The 19,348-nt window shown below is 44.0% G+C and overlaps 3 protein-coding genes across 3 annotated transcripts; 1 reads left to right on the plus strand and 2 right to left on the minus strand.

The window, feature by feature from the left end:
- Window positions 1–952: 952 nt before the first annotated feature.
- Window positions 953–1,971, plus strand: LOC127301891 (heavy metal-associated isoprenylated plant protein 20). The gene is made up of 3 exons (XM_051332185.2): window positions 953–1,113; window positions 1,281–1,356; window positions 1,456–1,971. The coding sequence occupies exons 1-3, from the start codon at window positions 1,027–1,029 to the stop codon at window positions 1,746–1,748; spliced, it is 456 nt and encodes a 151-aa protein (XP_051188145.1). The 5' UTR covers window positions 953–1,026; the 3' UTR covers window positions 1,749–1,971.
- A 9,229-nt stretch (window positions 1,972–11,200) lies between these two features.
- LOC127298215 (serine carboxypeptidase 1-like) lies at window positions 11,201–13,381 on the minus strand. Its single transcript, XM_051328134.2, has 8 exons — window positions 12,997–13,381; window positions 12,767–12,874; window positions 12,408–12,682; window positions 12,059–12,316; window positions 11,819–11,925; window positions 11,650–11,736; window positions 11,449–11,554; window positions 11,201–11,356 (listed from the first exon to the last, which is right to left on the minus strand). The coding sequence occupies exons 1-8, from the start codon at window positions 13,379–13,381 to the stop codon at window positions 11,201–11,203; spliced, it is 1,482 nt and encodes a 493-aa protein (XP_051184094.1).
- A 1,760-nt stretch (window positions 13,382–15,141) lies between these two features.
- On the minus strand, window positions 15,142–18,092 carry LOC127301894 (serine carboxypeptidase 1-like). Its single transcript, XM_051332188.1, has 8 exons — window positions 17,701–18,092; window positions 17,454–17,564; window positions 16,900–17,174; window positions 16,550–16,807; window positions 15,883–15,989; window positions 15,692–15,778; window positions 15,506–15,611; window positions 15,142–15,405 (listed from the first exon to the last, which is right to left on the minus strand). Exons 1-8 carry the CDS (start codon window positions 18,086–18,088, stop codon window positions 15,265–15,267), a joined length of 1,473 nt encoding a protein of 490 aa, XP_051188148.1. The 5' UTR covers window positions 18,089–18,092; the 3' UTR covers window positions 15,142–15,264.
- Window positions 18,093–19,348: the final 1,256 nt, after the last annotated feature.

Below are 19,348 nucleotides of genomic sequence, written 5' to 3' on the forward strand. Positions count from 1 at the left end.
GTAGAGCTTGGCCGTCGGCGTCTGGCTCCATTCCTTTAGTGAGTAAATGAGTTACTTACCAAGAAATATCATTTTAATATGATCCATCTGAGTCGCCTGTGAAAATATGGCATGATTTTTTTTTGGAGATGGAAATTTTGTAGTAGCCCTACCTAGACTTCCTAGACAAGACGTTTACCTACCGTTTAGTGCCCATGTGTGCTTAATCATCGCTTTTTTTCCAACAGTGGTTCTCGAACATAATCAACAATATATAAATGTTTAGCTAAGTTACGAATAGACCGCTTCTATTCGTAAACATGGTCATTCATTAAGAAACAACTAAAGATTTAGACACGCTACAAAATTCATTAGCGTTGAACTATTAAGAGGAAAGTCAAAAAGTAGATGCAAAGTATAAAGTGGGACAGATGTACCAAGCCACCGCAAACTAAAAGCAGAGAGAACCTTGCACGCGGCTGAAAACTGAGGTGTGACACAAATCCAAGAAGGAACAAAGCAACCATTGTACTGGTATAATGTGACAGACTGACCCGGTCCGTCAATCAAGAACATACTTACCTATCATTCACCATCCACGCTATAGACTATTTTGGCAAGTAAAAGATGGATCAAGATTGAAATCCGGATTAGGTATGTAGACCTTTCAGGATGATCCAAAAGAACATGATCCGATAGAAAAGCAAATCTATTTATCGGTAAAGACTTTTTATCCCCTTTGATTGATTGCATGATTGGAGTGCCACGCTCAAGATGCCTTGCGTTGGATGAAGCAGTGCGTGCATGTCCCATCTTGGGAACAGGGATGTTTGCCCAACACAGTCATTTAATCTGGAAGCTCACTGGCCTTATCGCTCGGCCCGTAGTCTATATTGACTTTCATCCACCCTAACCGTACATAATTGGGTATATATTCCCCTTGTTTGTCTTCTTTCTCCCTTTGTATATATATGGCTCTTCCGTTCGCTCAAGACAAGAACAAGAGCTCTCCTTCTTGCTTGAAACAATTGCTGTGTCTTATCATTCATGGGCGCCTTGGATCACCTCTCTGGTTTGTGCAGCTTTACAGAGACAAGGGAAGCCTTCAGGCCAAGGAAAAGGCGGCCACTGCAGGTGAGGTTTGTGGAGTTCAGGTGTCCATGATGTGTTCTCTCTTTTGTCGACTAGGTCTGTTCATCCGAAAAACATATCAACTTCCGATCCTATCAAGGGTTTAGGAACTTCCGATCCTATCAAGGTGCTAGATAAGTTGTTACTCGAGTGTTTTTAATCTTTTGCAGACAGTGAACATCAAGGTGAAGATGGACTGCGAGGGCTGCGAGAGGAGGGTCAAGAACGCCGTCAAATCAATTCGGGGTACATATATATGTACAGAATGATAAATACCTCAATAATTTCCTTTCGGAAAGAATCTTGTGTAAATGTAAATCCATCTGGTGAACTTTCATATAAAAGGTGTGACGAGCGTGACAGTGATCCGGAAGATAAGCAAGGTAACGGTAACAGGGTACGTTGAGCCGCGGAAGGTGCTGGCGCGGGTGAAGAGCACGGGGAAGGGGGCGGAGATGTGGCCGTATGTGCCGTACACGGTACCCACCTACCCGTACGTCGGCGGTGCCTACGACAAGAAGGCGCCGGCAGGCATGGTTCGCAACGTGCCACAGGCCATGGGCGACGACGCCGCGCCGGAGCTGCAGTACATGAACATGTTCAACGACGAGAACGTCAACTCCTGCACCGTCATGTGATCTTGTGCTGACGATCATCTGCATCTGCGGATCCAGACAGCCACCTAGCGACGACATCCCTGAGCTAGATATATCTCTGTATATTTGTTCTCGCTAGGAAAAATGGTACCAAGGAGCTGAGCTTGTGCTTGTGTACGCTAGCTACCGATAGACAAATTTAGTGTTACTACTATTACTAACTCTATGATCTTCTATACGAGCGTGTTTGGTAGGTTGCATGCAATTTCTGGCTCACCGCGTCAATGAGATGAGACTCACATCTCACTTGGGACGAGCTCCGATACACGTACAAAACGTACTTCGTTTTTTTTTTTTTGCGGGGGAAAGGACATATATTAATTGATAGGAGGATTACAATCATGGTATAGCGCCCGACCTACTGCCGAGGGGAAATTCACAAACCAAACATCTGATCTATGACTAACCCTGCCTATCTTTGCTAGCTCGTGGCTGACCATATTGGCCTCACGGCTAATTTTGACTACAGTTATATCCCTTTCCTTCAATAAATCACGAATGAAAGAAACTCTGAACGCATATATGGATGTATTTGGTGTAGACTCTTTGAGGAGTTCAACTGCTTCAGAGCAATCTGTCTCGACGGTGAACGGCTGCGTCGTCCACAAGAGGCTCAGTTGCACTCCCTCCTCGATCGCCATCAGTTCGGCTTCTGTTGCATCTCTACAGCGAGTGACCTCGCGGCACGCCGCAGCGACGACGGCTCCCTGATGATCCCTCAGCACCATGCCCGTTCCAGCTTCAGTATTGTTTAGGAATGAACCATCAGTATTCAGCTTAGCGCTGCCCTGGCCTGGAGCAGTCCATCCTTGCCGCATCTTGTGTCTACCATCCTGGTCCTTGGTTTTGGCTCGAAAACCTGCGTCAGGGACAACAACCATCTTACCCTTCACCACGTCAGCAGCAGGAAATTGTTTGATGAGAAGCAAAGAATTAAGGTAGCTTAGCAGAAAACGGCGCGAGCCTTCAATTGAGGGACACGGCTTGTTATGCGTCATCTCATTATGATTATGCCAAATCCGCCATAGAACCAGCATTGTTCTTGCACGCTGGGGTTCTGGTATGTTAGTGATCACCTGGAATAGCCATTCCTTCCCCGTCGGCTGGAGCAAATCATCTTCCGGGAGCTCCCAGTCTTCCTTCATCGCTAGCCAGAGGGCACGAGCTTGTGGGCACCTAACGAATATGTGGAATGTGTCTTCATCCTCACAGCCACAGATCTGACATAAGCTAGTTGTCGCCATCCTTCTAGACGCCATGTTCTTCTGCGTTGCTAGTCCATTGCGGCATATACGCCAGATTAGGATTTTGACTTTGGGAGGTACTGGACTATTCCATATCAGTTTCCAACAGGGACGCTCACCATCAGGTCTGTGGCTCGAGGCTCCCCATTGTTGCCCTCTATTCGCCACATCAAAGGCCAACCAGTAGGCACTTCTTACCGTGAAAATGCCCCGCTTCTCTGGATGCCACGCAACAAAATCACTCTCATTCCGCCTTGACGTCTGTATTTTTAAAATGTCTGTTACATCCTCCTCCGCAAAGTAGTACCTGATGCGCTCTTCATTCCATGTACCATCTGGCAGCATGAAATCAGCTACCCAGCGATAGCGACATCGACGCTGAGGAGGCCGAGTAAGGAGGGTTGTGTCACGGGGTATCCATGGGTCTCGCCATGCACGGATTTGCGCTCCATTTCCCACCCGCCAAATAACGCCATGTTTTAGTAGCTCCAGACCATACTCAATGGCATGCCACGTAGTGGATCCATTCCCTGTAAAAACAGTATCAATTAAAGAACCATTAGGGTAATATTTCGCCTTTAGTAGCTGAGCACACAAGGTGTGTGGAAATTGTATGAGCCTCCACGCTTGTCTAGCAAGCAGCGCTTGATTGAACAGGCGCATATCCCGGAAGCCAACGCCACCTTGAGACTTGGGTCGAAGCATACTATCCCAACCGAGCCAATGTGTTTTCCTCTTGCCATTCTCAGCCCCCCACCAATATCTTCTGATCATTTTTGTGAGTTCGTCGCATAGGGCCATTGGGAGTTTGAAGACCCCCATAACATAAACCGTGAGAGCTTGGGCAACAGACTTGATCAAAATCTCTTTGGCTGCCTGTGACTTATGGTTGTCGTCCCATTCGACCAAGCACTTAGCCAATTTGGCCTGGAAGCTTTGGAACTTCCCCTTATGCATCCTTCCTTCGGGTGTGGGCAGCCCAAGGTATTTGGTCTCAAAGGTTTCCTGTGTAATCTGTAGACAAGATTTTATCTCCGTACGGCGGTCAATCGGGCACGAGTCACCGAACATGATAGAGCATTTGGCCGGATTTATCAACTGTCCAGTACTCATTGCATAGGTGTCAAGTACCTCCTTGATTTTATTTGCCTGGTCCACTTGTGCCTTAAAAAATAACAAGCTATCATCTGCAAATAAGAGGTGTGATATACCAGGGGCACGACGGCAAATCTGTAGCGGTACAATATTATTTGTGGCAACCTCTCGTTGAAGAAGAGTCGATAACCCATCAGCGACAAACAAAAACAGGAATGGAGATAAGGGATCACCTTGTCGGAGGCCCCGAGAAGGCGAAAATGAATCTAGGAGGGTGCCGTTAAATTTTACCTTATAACTTACCGAGGTGACGCATGACATTATCCAGTCAACCCATCGGCGAGCAAAACCCATCCTTTGCATCACTTTCCGAAGGAAGTCCCAATCCACCCTGTCATAAGCCTTTGACAGGTCTAACTTGTAAGCACAAAAGTTTTTCTCTTGATTTGTATTCTGCTCAATGAAATGTAAGCACTCGAAAGCTACCAATGCATTATCAGTGATAAGTCTACCCGGGACAAAAGCACTCTGGTTAACAGATATAATTTCTCCAAGCATAGGTCTTAATCTATTAACCAAGCATTTGGCAATAACTTTGTAAAGGACTGTACATAAACTAATGGGGCGAAATTCTTTCAGTGTTTCTGGCTGGTCTACCTTTGGTATGAGCACTATAGCTGTATCATTGACATCTACTGGCATCCGACCCGTTGAAAAGAACAGTTTAACAGCGTTTATTACCTCATCCTTTATAGTTCCCCAATTTCTTTGATAAAATCTAGCAGGGAAGCCATCCACCCCAGGTGCCTTGAGTGGACCAATTTGGAACAAAGCATCTCCTATCTCTTCATCTGTAAACTCCTTACACAGCTCATCATTCATTTCCGTCGTGACCTTTTCCTGCATTAAACCAATTAACACATCTGAATTGAGGGAGGGATCACGTGTGAATAATTCTTGAAAGTAGGACGTTGCCATTCTTTCCATGTCACTTGGCGCATCCTTCCACAGCCCTGCATCATCTTTTAATTTTTTGATCTTGTTTTTCCTTGCACGCCACACTGCTTTTTGGTGAAAAAATCTCGTGTTGCGATCCCCTTCTTTGAGCCAGGTTATGCGCGATCGTTGTATCCACAACATTTCTTCCTTATATAGTAGCTCGTTCATATGGTCAGTAGCCTGTCGTATTGTATGTTGATCTGCATTGCTAAGCTGCAAAACCTCCAGATGCTTACGTGCCTTCCCAAGCTCTTTTAGAATATTGCCAAACCGCTTCTTGCTCCAGTCCTGCAACGTGACCATCACATTATCAAGTCCATGCATAATATCCCCCAGGTCCCTCTTCCCACCAGCTTCTCTCCAAGCATTGGCCACCCTCTCCGGTAGATCTGCCTCTCGCTCCCAAAAAATTTCGTATTGCCGCCGCTGCTGTCGGTTAGCAACCCTTTCCTCACGCATTATGTTCAGTAGAATAGGACAGTGGTCAGAGACAGGGGATGTAAGGTGTTGCACCTGGGAGTCAGCAAAAATATCGCGCCACCGGGGACACGCTAGTGCCCTATCCAGACGGACTTTGACATTGGCCCTTCCTTGACGGCGATTATCATATGTGTATGGCACCCCTGCAAAGCCAAGGTCAGATAAATTACAGTCAAACAAAACCTCTCTAAAAGCCTCCATTTGATTAACGGGTCTTTGGTGTTGAGAGAGGTGTTCCTCCTGCCAAAGTACTTCATTAAAATCACCCATTAGTAGCCAGGGAAGATCAGATTGGGTTTTCAAGTCTCTAATGGTGTCCCACATGAGATGTCGATTTTCCACACGTGGTTCCCCATAGACACAAGTCACCCGCCATTGCGGTGCAGTAGGAGACAACCGGATATAAGCATCGATAAATCGTTCATTAACACTTTGGACTTCAACACAGAGTTGTTCATGCCAAAATAACGCTAAGCCACCACTCAAACCATTGCTACTAAAACCAACAAAACCCTTAAGACCTAACCTATGACGCAACCGACGAATTTTATTCTTATGTTGTCTAGTTTCACAAAGAAAAAATAAACGAGGACTCCAAACTTGGGAAATAGTAGCCAATTCTCGCACTGTCGGGGCATTCCCGGCTCCCCGACAGTTGAAAGATACACAATTCATTTCTCCTGACGAGACCCCTCAGTTGATCTCGTCAGGTTACCCGGCGCCCGATGTCCGGTTGCAATCTTCCTCCTTGTCCTTGCCGCCACGCTGTCCGCCTTCGTGTCCTCCTTCACACCTTGTTCGTCGGCTGCTGCCATCTTCCGTCCTTTCTTTGGCTTGCCACCAGTCGGGGCACTATAGTGGAGAGCTAGAGACAAGTCCAACTTCTGGCCTATGGCTTCGTCCTCTACAGCTGTCCTCTTACCAAGCAGTGAATCAGCCATTGTCATAGAGACATCAGACTCAGTACCCTGGGATATTTCCAGATGGGACAGGCCCCGAAGAGGTGGGATCATGTCGCTCGAATTTGGTCTAGATGGAGTACCGTGGCTCCCATTTGCGAGACCATGAGTCTGTTGCAAGACATGCATAGCATTAGGTGCCAGCACAGCCCCAGCCAACGTGCTGCCACTTCCTTGCACAAGGCTAGACAGTCCATCTTTCCCCGTTGCATCCACAGCTTGTCCCAGAGAACCTTGTTCCTGGTTGATCTGGAGCCTCATATTGCTGACAGTGTTTACCAGGGCATTTTCTACTGCATCCTCCGTCCTCTGCTCCCTTTCTTCAAAACCATCCTGAGCGTCGACCGCTGGTGGGATTTCAGTCGGTATGGCTATAGGGGTAGTACGTGCGCCATTGCCAGCACTCTTCGGTATCCCAAGCGAGGAAGAATTCACGCTGCCCTCAGGAGTGTTGAAGCGCAGCGATTTCTTTATAGGTGGCTCATCAGGCGTTTTGATAGCCTGGGTTTCATCGGTTGGTACCCAAGTGACACTTTGATTGGTTGGTCGCATAATTTTCCTAGCCTCATCTATATGACAACATGGTGACCCTACCTCACCTATCATAAGACCACTATGGCACCGCCGTTCACAAGCTTCGGCACGTCGGCGATGGCACCGTCGGTCACGCCGGTCACAAGCATGGGCACATCACCGATCACGAAGATGAAGACCACCATGGCACCATCGTTCACACCGGTCACAAGCATCACCACGTTGCTGACCACGAAGATGAACACCACCATGCCACTGCTGTTCACGCCTGTCACAAGCATCACCATGTCGTCGACCATGAAGACAAAGACCACCAGGACACTGCCGGTCCACACAGGTCACAGGCATCACCACGTCGCCAACCACGAAGGCAAACACCACCATGACACCGATGTTCACGCTCCTCACAAGCATAACCATGTCGCCGACGATGAAGTTGAACACCACCATGCCACTGCTGTTCACGCCCGTCACAAGCATCACCATATCGTCGACCACGAAGACAAAGACCACCAGGACACCGCCGGTGCACGCAGGTCACAAGCATCACCGCGTCGCCAACCACGAAGGCAAACACCACCATGACACCGATGTTCACGCTCGTTACAAGCATAACCATGTCGCCGACGATGAAGCTGAATACCACCATGACACTGTCGGTCACGCCGGTCACAAGCATCACCTCGTCGCCGACAATGAAGACAAACACCACCATGACACCACCGTTTACACTCGTCACGAGCATAACCATGTCGCCGACGACGAAGCTGAATACCAACATGACACCTTCGGTCACGCCGGTTACAAGCATCACCACGTCACCGACCACAAAGACAAACACCACCAAGCTGCCTCCACCATGGATTATCACCTCTCACTTCTCACACATCATCCATGTCGCCGTTCATGAAGATGGCAAGTGAGAAGTTGAGAAAGAGTAATCCAAACTATACTCACACATACATACACATTACAATATACTAGCGAGTCATTTATCTATCCGTGTATGTACACCAAAACAAAAACTGTCAACATGAAAGTCATGCGGAATGGTGAGGTGAATCTACTCCTCAAAGGAAATTTCAAACGGTTGAGCATGTGCGATGAATTTGGCAAAATTCTCTTAAATATTCATACACGAAATTGACGATTTACGACTGACGAAACTCGAAACCGATTGTGGAAATTAATTCATATCATTGACACACATCTTTTTCGTGGATAACTTATTTTGATTCGGGGTATGTTTGTGTTGATTTGAAGAGAGGGTGAGTGGAGTAGTGCAAGCGAGAGTGAGCCTAAGCAAGAGCACATGCAGCCATGGCATCGGTCGAGACAAGGAGTGGCGAGAATGGGACATGCCCCCTAGGAACTGCCGAACCGGGCCTTCCTCCAGGACCTGTCCTAGGGATGTTTTAAGACCCGTGCTATGCAAGAACGTGAGTGAGCCCAGATAACCAAACAGGCTGAAAATTTCTGGGCGGATGCGAGCCAAGGGACGTCTAGCCTACCAAACGCGCGGTACATCACTCTCAGTCTCGACAGCTCTTTTATCCTACCTCATCACATTGTCTTTCCTTATTTTCATAATGTGAAAGCAAACAAAATGAATCTTGCAACTCTTGACTGAAGAAACAAAAGAATCTTGGAATTATTGACAGAAAAGACACAAAACAATCTTACAACTCTTTCAATCTATAGTAGTATTTGACCATGCAGTTAAAGTGAATATCCCAAAATGTACTCATGTGATGTTACTTGAAGATATGATCAGTTAGAGGTTAGTAAGATTTGGTCTGATATGTAAATATTTTCTTTTTCAAAATGGGGAATAGTACCCGTCTCTGCATCGATGCACACATCTTTTATTAAGAAGTTCATCATCCAATTTATTATATCTCACAGATCAAAAAAGTGAATATAGCAACCGTCTGAAAACAACGAGCATATATCAACTAAGCATCATGAAGTCTACTAGTACGCCGCCAGTCAGACCGGCTGTAGATATTTATCAAACTGGCTGCAATCTTTTTCTGTCGGTAAGGATTGCACCAGAGCACCTTCTACTTCTAATAGGCCATGAACTATAGATAGAGAAGAATCATTCTGAGCAAGTACATAAGAAGCGATCCACTTTTTTTCATCGGTTCCAGGCCAGGGGAAGACCAAAGATCTTGCGCGGCAGGTCCGCCAGAAAAACGAAAAAGAGAAAGAAGTCTCATTAATCTATTCATGCCCGTTCCAAGTTCGAAGTACCTTTTCTTTTGGCCAAAGAAAAACTCGCTTCCTGAACCATCAACAATCGGATATATCCAGACGTAATAGATTCCTGCTGGTGCGGTAGCAGGGGAAAATACCACTGCTGGATCTAGTGAATCACCAAAAAGGTAACCTAGGATAAGTTAAAAGGTACCGTCTTATTAGAAACGATATTATAATTTTTGCAGTTCCATACCAATCAACAGAAAGCTGAAACACATATGCTAACCCTACCCTTAGTTCTATTATTGAAACCATCTAAACAAATTCTTGAACATATGTGATATGAACAACACGCCACAAGCAAAAGAACGTTAGATAAAACATATGCTCCGTGGTCACTCGCAAAAACAACACTTTGACACTAATTCCAATTTATTTTAGCTAGTTTGTCCTTGGTGGGTAGGATTTTTTGATCGAGACATCGTGTCATCTTATCTTAAGTAGGATTTTTATTTTTCATAAGTATTTGTGGAGCAAATAAGGATAATTTTAAAATAATACATTTTTAAATTTTCAGTAACAATACGCAAATGTCGGGAATTTTGAAAATAATACGGCCTCTGCCGGGGGCTATTGTCTGGCGGCGCTGGCCCTTATTGGCTTGCAGGACGCCGATAGCACCTACTCGGCATAGACGTGGCTGCTAGGCTGTGATCGCCGATGTTTAGGCTGACTTTGCATGATCAATGCAACACGATCCGTGTTTACCCAAAAATTAATTCGTTAGGCACCACTTTTTGCTGCGGTTTCCCGCCACCATTTTCCGCCATTCCTCGTCGTTTCCCGCCACATTCTCCCGCTTCATTCTCCCACAATTACACCCCATGCTCCGCCACATTCTCCCGTCGTTTCTCTCTATAAAAACAGGTATTGGTATGATTTGATGAACAAGGGCTCCTACCCCTCCTCTTCGTCCCGGCAACTCTTAGCCACCATGAGTGTGTCTTGCTCGGACCAAAACTTCAAGCCGAGGGAGATGAAGGATGCTAGTTTGCACCGGTTGTGAGAAACAAATTTATAGAAACTTACATGGTCAAAATTGAACAGTTAACTAGAATCTCTCATAGTTTTTTCATGCTCAAAATATGTCTTAGAAGTTACAGTTTGTTCAACAATAATCCTACGATGCATTCATTCTACATACTTGATATTGAAATATTATCACTTGTACTCCCATCACTACGTGTTATAAAAATATTATAAAATCTAAAACTATCTTACAAATGATTTGATGTGTTAGGCTCATCACAGAGCATTTGATATTATCTAGTGTACTTAACCTCTCATGTGACTTTCTCAAAGAAAATGCCATGCATAATATTGAATCTTTTTTTATCTCATAGCTTCCAATACAATCAGCGATACTTACATCGAAGCGATACTAAAAACAAAGCCATATTCGTCATCTAGCAAGATACTTACATCTAGCAAGATGGATATTTGCACTCCTGAAGGAGATCACTTCCGACAAGATTGCCCATGTTGGGGATATGACTGAGCTCACTGCAGCATACTAGTACAAAACCAAGTGTAGAGTCGGTTCCACGCCACTTCCTTCGGACGGTTTTACCATCCAGCTCAAAGCCACGTTTTATAATACTAGAGATATTCACAACAAGTTTTAAATTTCTCATATATTTATAGGATATATGAGCTAAAAAGTTATGGAAGTACTCAAATATGAAGTTTCCATGCATATAACATTACAATTTTCACTCACAGGGACATGAACCTCACTCAACTGTTATTGGATACAAGTGAATATTAAACCAAAATTAAGCAACATTTCTTTGAAAGGAAAACATTAATCAAAGCAAAGCGAGCTGTAACTCCTTTTCAACCCCGTGGCACTTGACATGAATCACTGTTGCTCAATGTAAGGTGGGAGCACTCCTTGGAGGAAATAGCTCAACATTGTCAGGGCTCGCTCGGGCTGGAAGGATGGAACCATATGGCCAGCTCCCCTCACAGAGAGAAATGTGAATCCACCGGAGTACTGCTGAACATAGCCACCGACCTTCAAGTGCAACCACGGAAGCCGTCAGCTTTCACGGTGAAGCATCATCTATTTAGATGCATATAAATGTTCGGAAATTAGGAATTTCGTACCTCCTCTTTTGCAGTCCATGGGCGCCATGAAGTGGTGACAGGGAGGCCAAGGTCTTGGATAGTATACCTCGTGCCCGGAAGCGAGCACACATAATCAAAGTCACCACTGCGAAATAATAGGAAGTTAGATTTTTACCGCTACATACTCTTTTCAAGTGTGTGAGAATACCGGGTGTGGTGGACTGGTGGTTCAGTATGTACCTGAATATCCAAACTGGGAGCTTGTGCTCGATTAAAAATTTGATTGTTGGGAGCATGGACATCGGCGAATCGTTCCAGTCCAAGTCTCTGGAGGAAAACAATCAGATGAGTTATATGCTTGTGGATGAAAAGTTCAGGCAAAAACATTAGCACAAATCAAAGATCTTACGCGCAGCCTGCCCACTTAGTTGTTCTAGCGTGGAAGGCGCTCTGCACCGCCGGGTCATTGAGGTAGGCGGTGGTAGGATAGTCGCTACATGGATCATACCCCGGTAACTGCAATTTGATGATCAGAAAACCACAACCGTTATAATATGACAAATTTTATTGGGCAAATAAATATTTAGGCCTTTCTCAGAAACATTTGTTGTCTGTTGGAAGGAAACATATATAGGAGTTGTTTTCTTACGTAGCTGCTGGGGTAGTACGCTCCATTAGACGCGCGGAGACAAACTGGAGCGTATATGTTGTAGGCACTAACATGACCTGAGTGGAACCCATCCAAAGCGCCACGGCATGCTGGCTCCGAGAGTGTACCATTCAGGTTGTCGAAGTCGCAGTTTTTAGTGACATTCTGGTACACCTCGTCGGACATCATTGCATGGGTCCAGAGGAAGTCAAGCCCTCCCTTAATGTTCCTGTTCGCATCAAGGTATGGATTTCCAACCTTCAACACCGAAGACGCCGATTATTCAGAGTGAAAAAGGAGAAACATGAATATTTCATCTACAGCATTTTATTGTGTAAATTTTACGTACCAGGACGCCCTGCAGGTTCACGATGGTTCTGTTGTTGTAGGTGTTGTGGAGCAGGATGGTGGCGGCGAGCTCTGGCACATAGTGGCCGGCGAAGCTCTCGCCAGAGATGTAGAATGCGCGGCCCTTGTATTCCGGGAACCTCTCCAGCCATTTCACCAGAAAGACATATGCGTCATCAGCTGTTCTCTCGTCTCCGCTGAGATTGTAGTCCGAAGATGTGTTCGAATAGGAGAATCCCACACCGGCAGGCGACTCCAGGAAGATCACATTAGCGACTACCATTTTCAGAAAAAAAAAATCAGTGCTCTACCGAGCCGGCTAAGTGATTCCCAAAAGGGAAGGGTTAAGCCTTCGGTTACCGTTGTTCCAGGCGTTCACGTTCCTAGTGAGCGTTTTGTTGTCTTCAGATACGCGGAACGGGCCGAGCTCCTGCATTGCCCCGTAGCCGAGCGATGAGCATCCTGGACCTGTCGAGAGACATACATATCCAGCGCATGAACAATTAACAACGAGCAACAAAATTCCCCAACTAAGCAATGCAGAAATCTTCACAAGAGATAGATTACGACTATGAGTTTATAATTCTAACCTCCGTTGAGCCACAGGACGAGCGGCTTTTCTGCAGCACCGGAAGGCGCTTCCACGAGGTAGTAGAAAAGCGCGCGGCCGTTCTCCTCATCGACGGTCACGTACCCACCGTACTGGTCGAAGTCGACTCCTTGTGGCTGCCCCGGCAACGCCGTGATCTTGTCGGCTGCCTTCAGGGAACTCTGGTCAGAGAGAGAGCTCTCTGTACTCAGGCTGGCGGCAACCCTGTCAGCTATGTTACGGACTTTGAATGTATCCGTACTGCTAACGCTGTTCTTCCTAGAAGAAATGAAGGCTTTCAACTGAGCCTCCTGGGATGCATTGGCGTGCATCGGCAGCGCAGCCAGGGAAATGAGAAGCAGAGACAAAAATGAAATGGTCTTCATCTTTGATGAGATGATTGTTGATCTCTGACTCTGAGATGATATATATCATACACATGCAGGGCTTATATAGGCGCAGAAGAAAGGGAACGGAGCAGTTTGCAACAAGGACTTTTGGATTCTTGCATTTGTATATTTCAGGTAAAAACGGTGGATATGCTTATGTTCTTGTTTCCGCTTTTACATTGCGAGGAGGATCACTGCTTATTTGCACCAATGCTTTGATCCGTCAAAACGGCCATGATTGGTTGAATTGACATGCAGGCATGCAGCCGGGTATTGAGAGCGAAGGGGGCGCTTAAGCCGTTAGTTATCCTTGTAATGTAGAGTTTTAGCCTGTAATTTATCGGGACTAGTCTTGTTTACAACGACAATTTGGAAGTTAACCAATGGCAATTCGTGTATGTACTGTGTGCTCTTTGCCACTAGATCTATGCTTTGGAGAGATATATGGTATAGCGAGGAAATTTCCATTTTTAGATACGAGTGACAAATGGAAGATTGTGGGAGGGTCATGCAACATACACACACACTTCATGCGGTGATTTTCTTATTATTCAATCTACTAGAACGGTGGCCGAGCAAATGCGGGGCATCAGTCTTTAGTGTTAAGTAATAATTCTTTTAGGGGTTAGCTGACTTTTGTACCCAGGAAAATTTCATGCGAAGCAAACCTCATATTTTTATGCCAAGCTTGGTTTTTTGGACCTTGTCTGGGATAACGATAGTTCAAACCAGAATTAATTCTAACAAGGAAAAATAAATTTCTATAAACTGGTAAAATAGCTAATAAAAGTTTTAAACTGATATACAACGACATAATGTAGATATAATAATAGAAGAATATTACAAGTTGCTTCATTAGGGTGCCTTATTTAGTTATTGAAACTAAAAAAACTTAATGCAAAAAATGGAAATCCAAATTCACATTCTTTAATAAAAAATTCAAAGGAAGGTGCAGTCCAAATTAAAGTGGAAACAATTATGAAAATATTAAGCCAAGTACAAACTAGGAACTTTAAGTTGAAGTTTAGGAAACATTCAGGAGATGTGTCCATTTGTGAACAATGTAGAGTTGAAATTTTGCATGAAGTTTTAAGCTTTGCCTGCTAAGTTATTGTGCCTATACTATAATAGGACTCCATAGGAAGTTTCAGTTTTTTTTTACGACATTTCAATATTTTTATTAATTGAGAATGACTTGCAAACACAAGTTTGATTTTTTTTCAAATGAATATTGTGCCTATACTATAATAGGACTCCATACGAAGTTTCAGTTTTTTTTACGACATTTCAATATTTTAATTAATTGAGAATGACTTGCAAACACAAGTTTGATTTTTTTTTTCAAATGAAAATTTCATTTTTTACATTTATGTCACCATATGATCAAAACATGTACATATGCCATCACATTTTTTTTTATTATCTTCAGCCTTATTTGGAATACTTATAGGTTAAATTCAAATTAATTATAACTAACATAAGCACAAAAACTAAATCATGATATTTTCTTCATTTGAATTTAGTACTCTGCAACAAAATGGATGTGTGCATCTATTGATGCAAAGGATTGGGTTATATTCCCCTTTAAAAAAAGAGGAATTCATTAACCTCGCTCAAGGACCGAAATTAAGCAAATAAGCATTTAAAAAGAGAACATTAATCAGCAGATTGCGACTCCTTTTAACATGTTGTTCGAACATGTTTTCACATAGATAGACCTATCATAGAAAAATAAAATTGAAAATATTTGGAGAAGACTATGAAAAAACCTATCAAGAACCTCAAAGGAAAGAGACATTGAGAGGGATGAAGAATCCTAATTCTGCCTATCTGGGATGGAGCTAATTCTATCTAATATGACTTAGAGTGATGGTTTTTCTCTAAGCTGGTAGCGGCCCATTGAGGAAAGAGCTCAACATTATCAAGGCTCTCTCTGGCTGGAAGGATGGAACCATATGACCAGCTCCTCGCACAGTAAGAAATGTGAATCCACCGGCATACTGCTGAACATATCCTCCCACCTGCAAGTGCAACGGTGAAGCCATCAGCTAGTTGATGGCTAGCTGTGAAGAATCATGCATGTATGCAGATGAATATCCTAATTGTAAAACTCGGAATTACCTCCTCCTTTGCAGTCCATGGGCGCCATGGAATCGTGACGGGAAGGGCGAGGTCTAGGACAGCGTGTCTCGTCGCATGAAGCGGGCACACAGAATCAAAATCACCACTGCAAAAATGTCAGTAAGTTGGCAAGTCTGCAATACTTCTGAAGTGTATGGTAGAGAATATTACGTCATGATTTCTTACCTGAATATCCAAACGGGAAGCTTGCTGTCGACTAAAAATTTGACGGTGGGGAGCATGGACATTGGCGCATCTTTCCAACGCAAGGTCCTGCGAAGTTATAAGGATCGAACTTGTCGGTGAAAAACAAGTCGATCTGGTTACTAATTACTGATATACATTGGCATACAAATTATTTCGTGCATGGATCTTACGAGCAGCCTTCCCACTTTCTCGCTCTAGCGTGGAAAGCATTCTGCACTGCCGGATCATTGAGGTAGGCTTCGGTAGGAATATCACTGCATGGATCATACCCAGGAAACTGCGATTTGCAGATAAAAAGATGGCGTTAGCAAAAGAGAGTGGACTTTTAGAGCAGGTGCTTGGTGAGCACCCGTATCCACACCATGTATACTGCATCAAGATCCGTACTAATTCTTTTTGTTCTCCTCTCAAACAATTTTTTATTTTTGTATCTCTCACATCACATATTTTTGAAGTTAAAAACTTGCAGATCACTCAAACATAACAATTGGAATGTGGGAAAAATATTTTGAATTTTTTATGTCATTATTTATATATGTATCTCAAGAATTTATTTTGAATTTTAAATAATTTAAAATTTAAATTTGCACAAAAAAATTCTGAACTATTTTTCCTCCATTCTATTTGTTGTTTTTGACTGATTTGCAAAAAAATCTAATCAAAAATATTATATAATTTAAGAGATAGAAAAAAGAAAAGGACAAAAAAGGAGAAGGTGCGTGGAGCGCACCTGCTCCACCACACTTTTCCCTAGCAAATAAGAACATGGGCTAGTTTGCCCCGAAAAGAATACTTGTTGTTAAGAAGGAAAAAAGAAAACAGGAGTGGTTGTCTTACATTGGAACTCGGGTAATACTTTCCATTAGGCCCTTCAAGGCAAACTGGAGCGTAGATGTTGTAGGAATCAATTTCGCCTTTATCGAAGACATTGAAAGCGTCGTTGCATGCCGCCTCTGAGGGTGTCTCCACCGCGCTATCAAAGTTGCAGTGCTTGGTGACATTAGCATAGACCTCATCCGACATCACCCCATGGGTCCAGAAGAAGTCGATCTTCCCCTTACTATTAATGTTGTCGTCAAGATACGGATTTCCAACCTTCAAGCCAAAACGAGACCCATTTATGTTATCATCATCGCTGCTTTCAACCATATTATTTTCTATCACTACACCATGTACATTTGACGTACCAGGACGCCCTTCAGGTTCACAATGGTCCTGTTGTTGTAGGTGTTATGGAGCAGGATTGTGGCTGCGAGCTCCGGCACGTAATGGCCGGCGTAGCTCTCCCCAGAGATGTAGAACGCACGGTTCTTGAACTCTGGAAACCTCTCCAGCCATTTCACCAGAAAAATATACGCATCATCAGCCGTTCTCTGGTCTCCGCTGAGATCGTAGTCGGCAGACGTGTTGGAGTAGGAGTACCCAACACCGGCGGGTGACTCCAGGAAGATGACGTTAGCCACTGCCATAATGTTTGACAATTAGGGTATTAGAGTTTTGAGTTATAACTTATAAGTGGTTGGGGTCGCAGTGGCGCACCCAAACGACCAGAGTTCAAATCCTGTCAGGACCGAATTTCTGGAATTCTCACGCCGATGTCCCGCTTCTACTATATCATTTAGTGTCTAGTTTCTCCTAGCACTAATTCGTTGAGATCAATCTATAACCTGCTCATTCAGGGAGGCTAGGCGCCTCAAAGAGGACGGATAAAATTAACGGGTAGAAGCCATATATAGGTTACCGGAGTTCCATGCGTTCAGGTTCCTCATGAGCGTTTTGTTGTCCTGGGACGATACACGGAAGGGGCCGAGTTCTTGCATTGCCCCGTAGCCGAGTGAAGAGCATCCTGGACCTGTGTGTATTTACATAAATATATATCTCAAGAGTGATCAATTATGAATAATTACATATGCAATTATTAATACAAAAAAATTCTGCAGAAAATTTCACGAGAAATGTCCGACTATGAGTTTATAATTCTAGCTAACCTCCGCTGAGCCAGAGGAGAAGTGGCTTTTCGGCAGCACCGGAGGTAGGTGCTTGGACGAAGTAGTAGAAGAGCGCGCGGCCGTTGACCTCGTCGACGGTGACGTAGCCGCCGTACTGGTCGAAGTTGACGCCCTGCGGCTGGCCCGGCAACGCCCGGATCTTATCAGCCGCCTTGTGCGAGACTGCGGAGCTGGTCTTTACAGCACTCAGGCTGCTGGCAACCCTGTCAGCTATGTTGCGCGCTTTGAACGCGCCGGAAGAGCTGATCTCGCCCATCTTCCTGGAGGAGATGAAGGCTCTCAGCGCATCCTCCTGGGATGCGTGGGCGCGCAGCTGCAGCGCACCTAGGCAAACGAGAAGCAGGCAGAAGAACGAAATGTGCTTCATCTTTGGTGAGGTGATTGTTGATCTATGAGATGTTGAGAGATATCAATGGCATGCAGCCGTGCAGGGGTTTATGTATATAGGGTCTCAGCATGTAGATAGAGATCGGTGAGATTGATATGGTGTTGTAATACATAATCTTTAAGGGTCTTAATTGGTGCATGTATTAGAGTGCTGATTCTTGCTGTCGGTGGATTAATTTGCTGCACAATTAAGAGGAGAAAAGAAATCTACGGACGGACAGCCGCCTGGGCCCTTAATTTCTGGAACGCATGCAGGACCGACCGTGCGCACGTCCAGCGGATTAAGGCACGCATTAATTCTCCTCGAAATCTCTCCTTACCTGTACATATTAACTGTCTCCAACTCTGTCCCTGTTCATTAGACTACCCACAATGGGAGTATCATAGGTAGTATCATGCATTCCATGCATGCAAAATGCTGATGTGGCAGTGCAATTAAAGATGAGAGAGAGTGTACTAGTATCATAGGTAGATACAGTATCATAGCACATACTACTAGAAGAAATAATATCAAGTAAATCTTGTACACATATTTGCATTGAGATTCTACAAAACAATTAATATATGGAGACTATGATACTAGTATATGATACCATGCATTGTGGAGATAGTAACATGTAGTAGTATCATACGTATGATACTTCTATATGATACTATGCATTGTGACTAGTCTTAGTCGGAAGGGAGACGGATTTTCGGCCAGTAATCGAAGAGAGAGAAACGCAGCATTGGTGAAGTAATTAATTTGGCACTGTGTGGGATTACATTAATTAATTCATATTTTTACGAGATGAGGGGTTTTAAAGTCAATATCTGGTGCACGGTCAACTTATCGCAGTGGTTTTAACTTCCTTCCTGCTCTAAAAGGAGGCAGTAGCAGCAAGGTTGGAAATATCAGGATTCAGGAACATTCTGAGCAAATAGCAAAGCAATTTTAGTGCACGACCTTTCTTGTAAAAATCATATGGACGATCTTGTTTTATTTTTGTTTCTTTATAACCAATATATCTCTTTTTTTCCTTGCAAAAAAAGAAACAAATATTATTCTTTTGTTACGTTGAAAAACATATGTTTACGCCCCGCAAAAAAAAACATATGTTTACAAGGAACTGCATAAGACTCTTAAAATATCAAACCTTTACTGCGACCAATAAATACTAGGATTAAACCATACAAGAATTTTTGTTTTAATTTAATACTATGCAATAAGAGGGTTGTGTGTGTATGTATTGACGCAGTG

Source organism: Lolium perenne, chromosome 5 (assembly GCF_019359855.2).
Source record: "Lolium perenne isolate Kyuss_39 chromosome 5, Kyuss_2.0, whole genome shotgun sequence".
Classification (NCBI taxonomy): domain Eukaryota; kingdom Viridiplantae; phylum Streptophyta; class Magnoliopsida; order Poales; family Poaceae; genus Lolium; species Lolium perenne.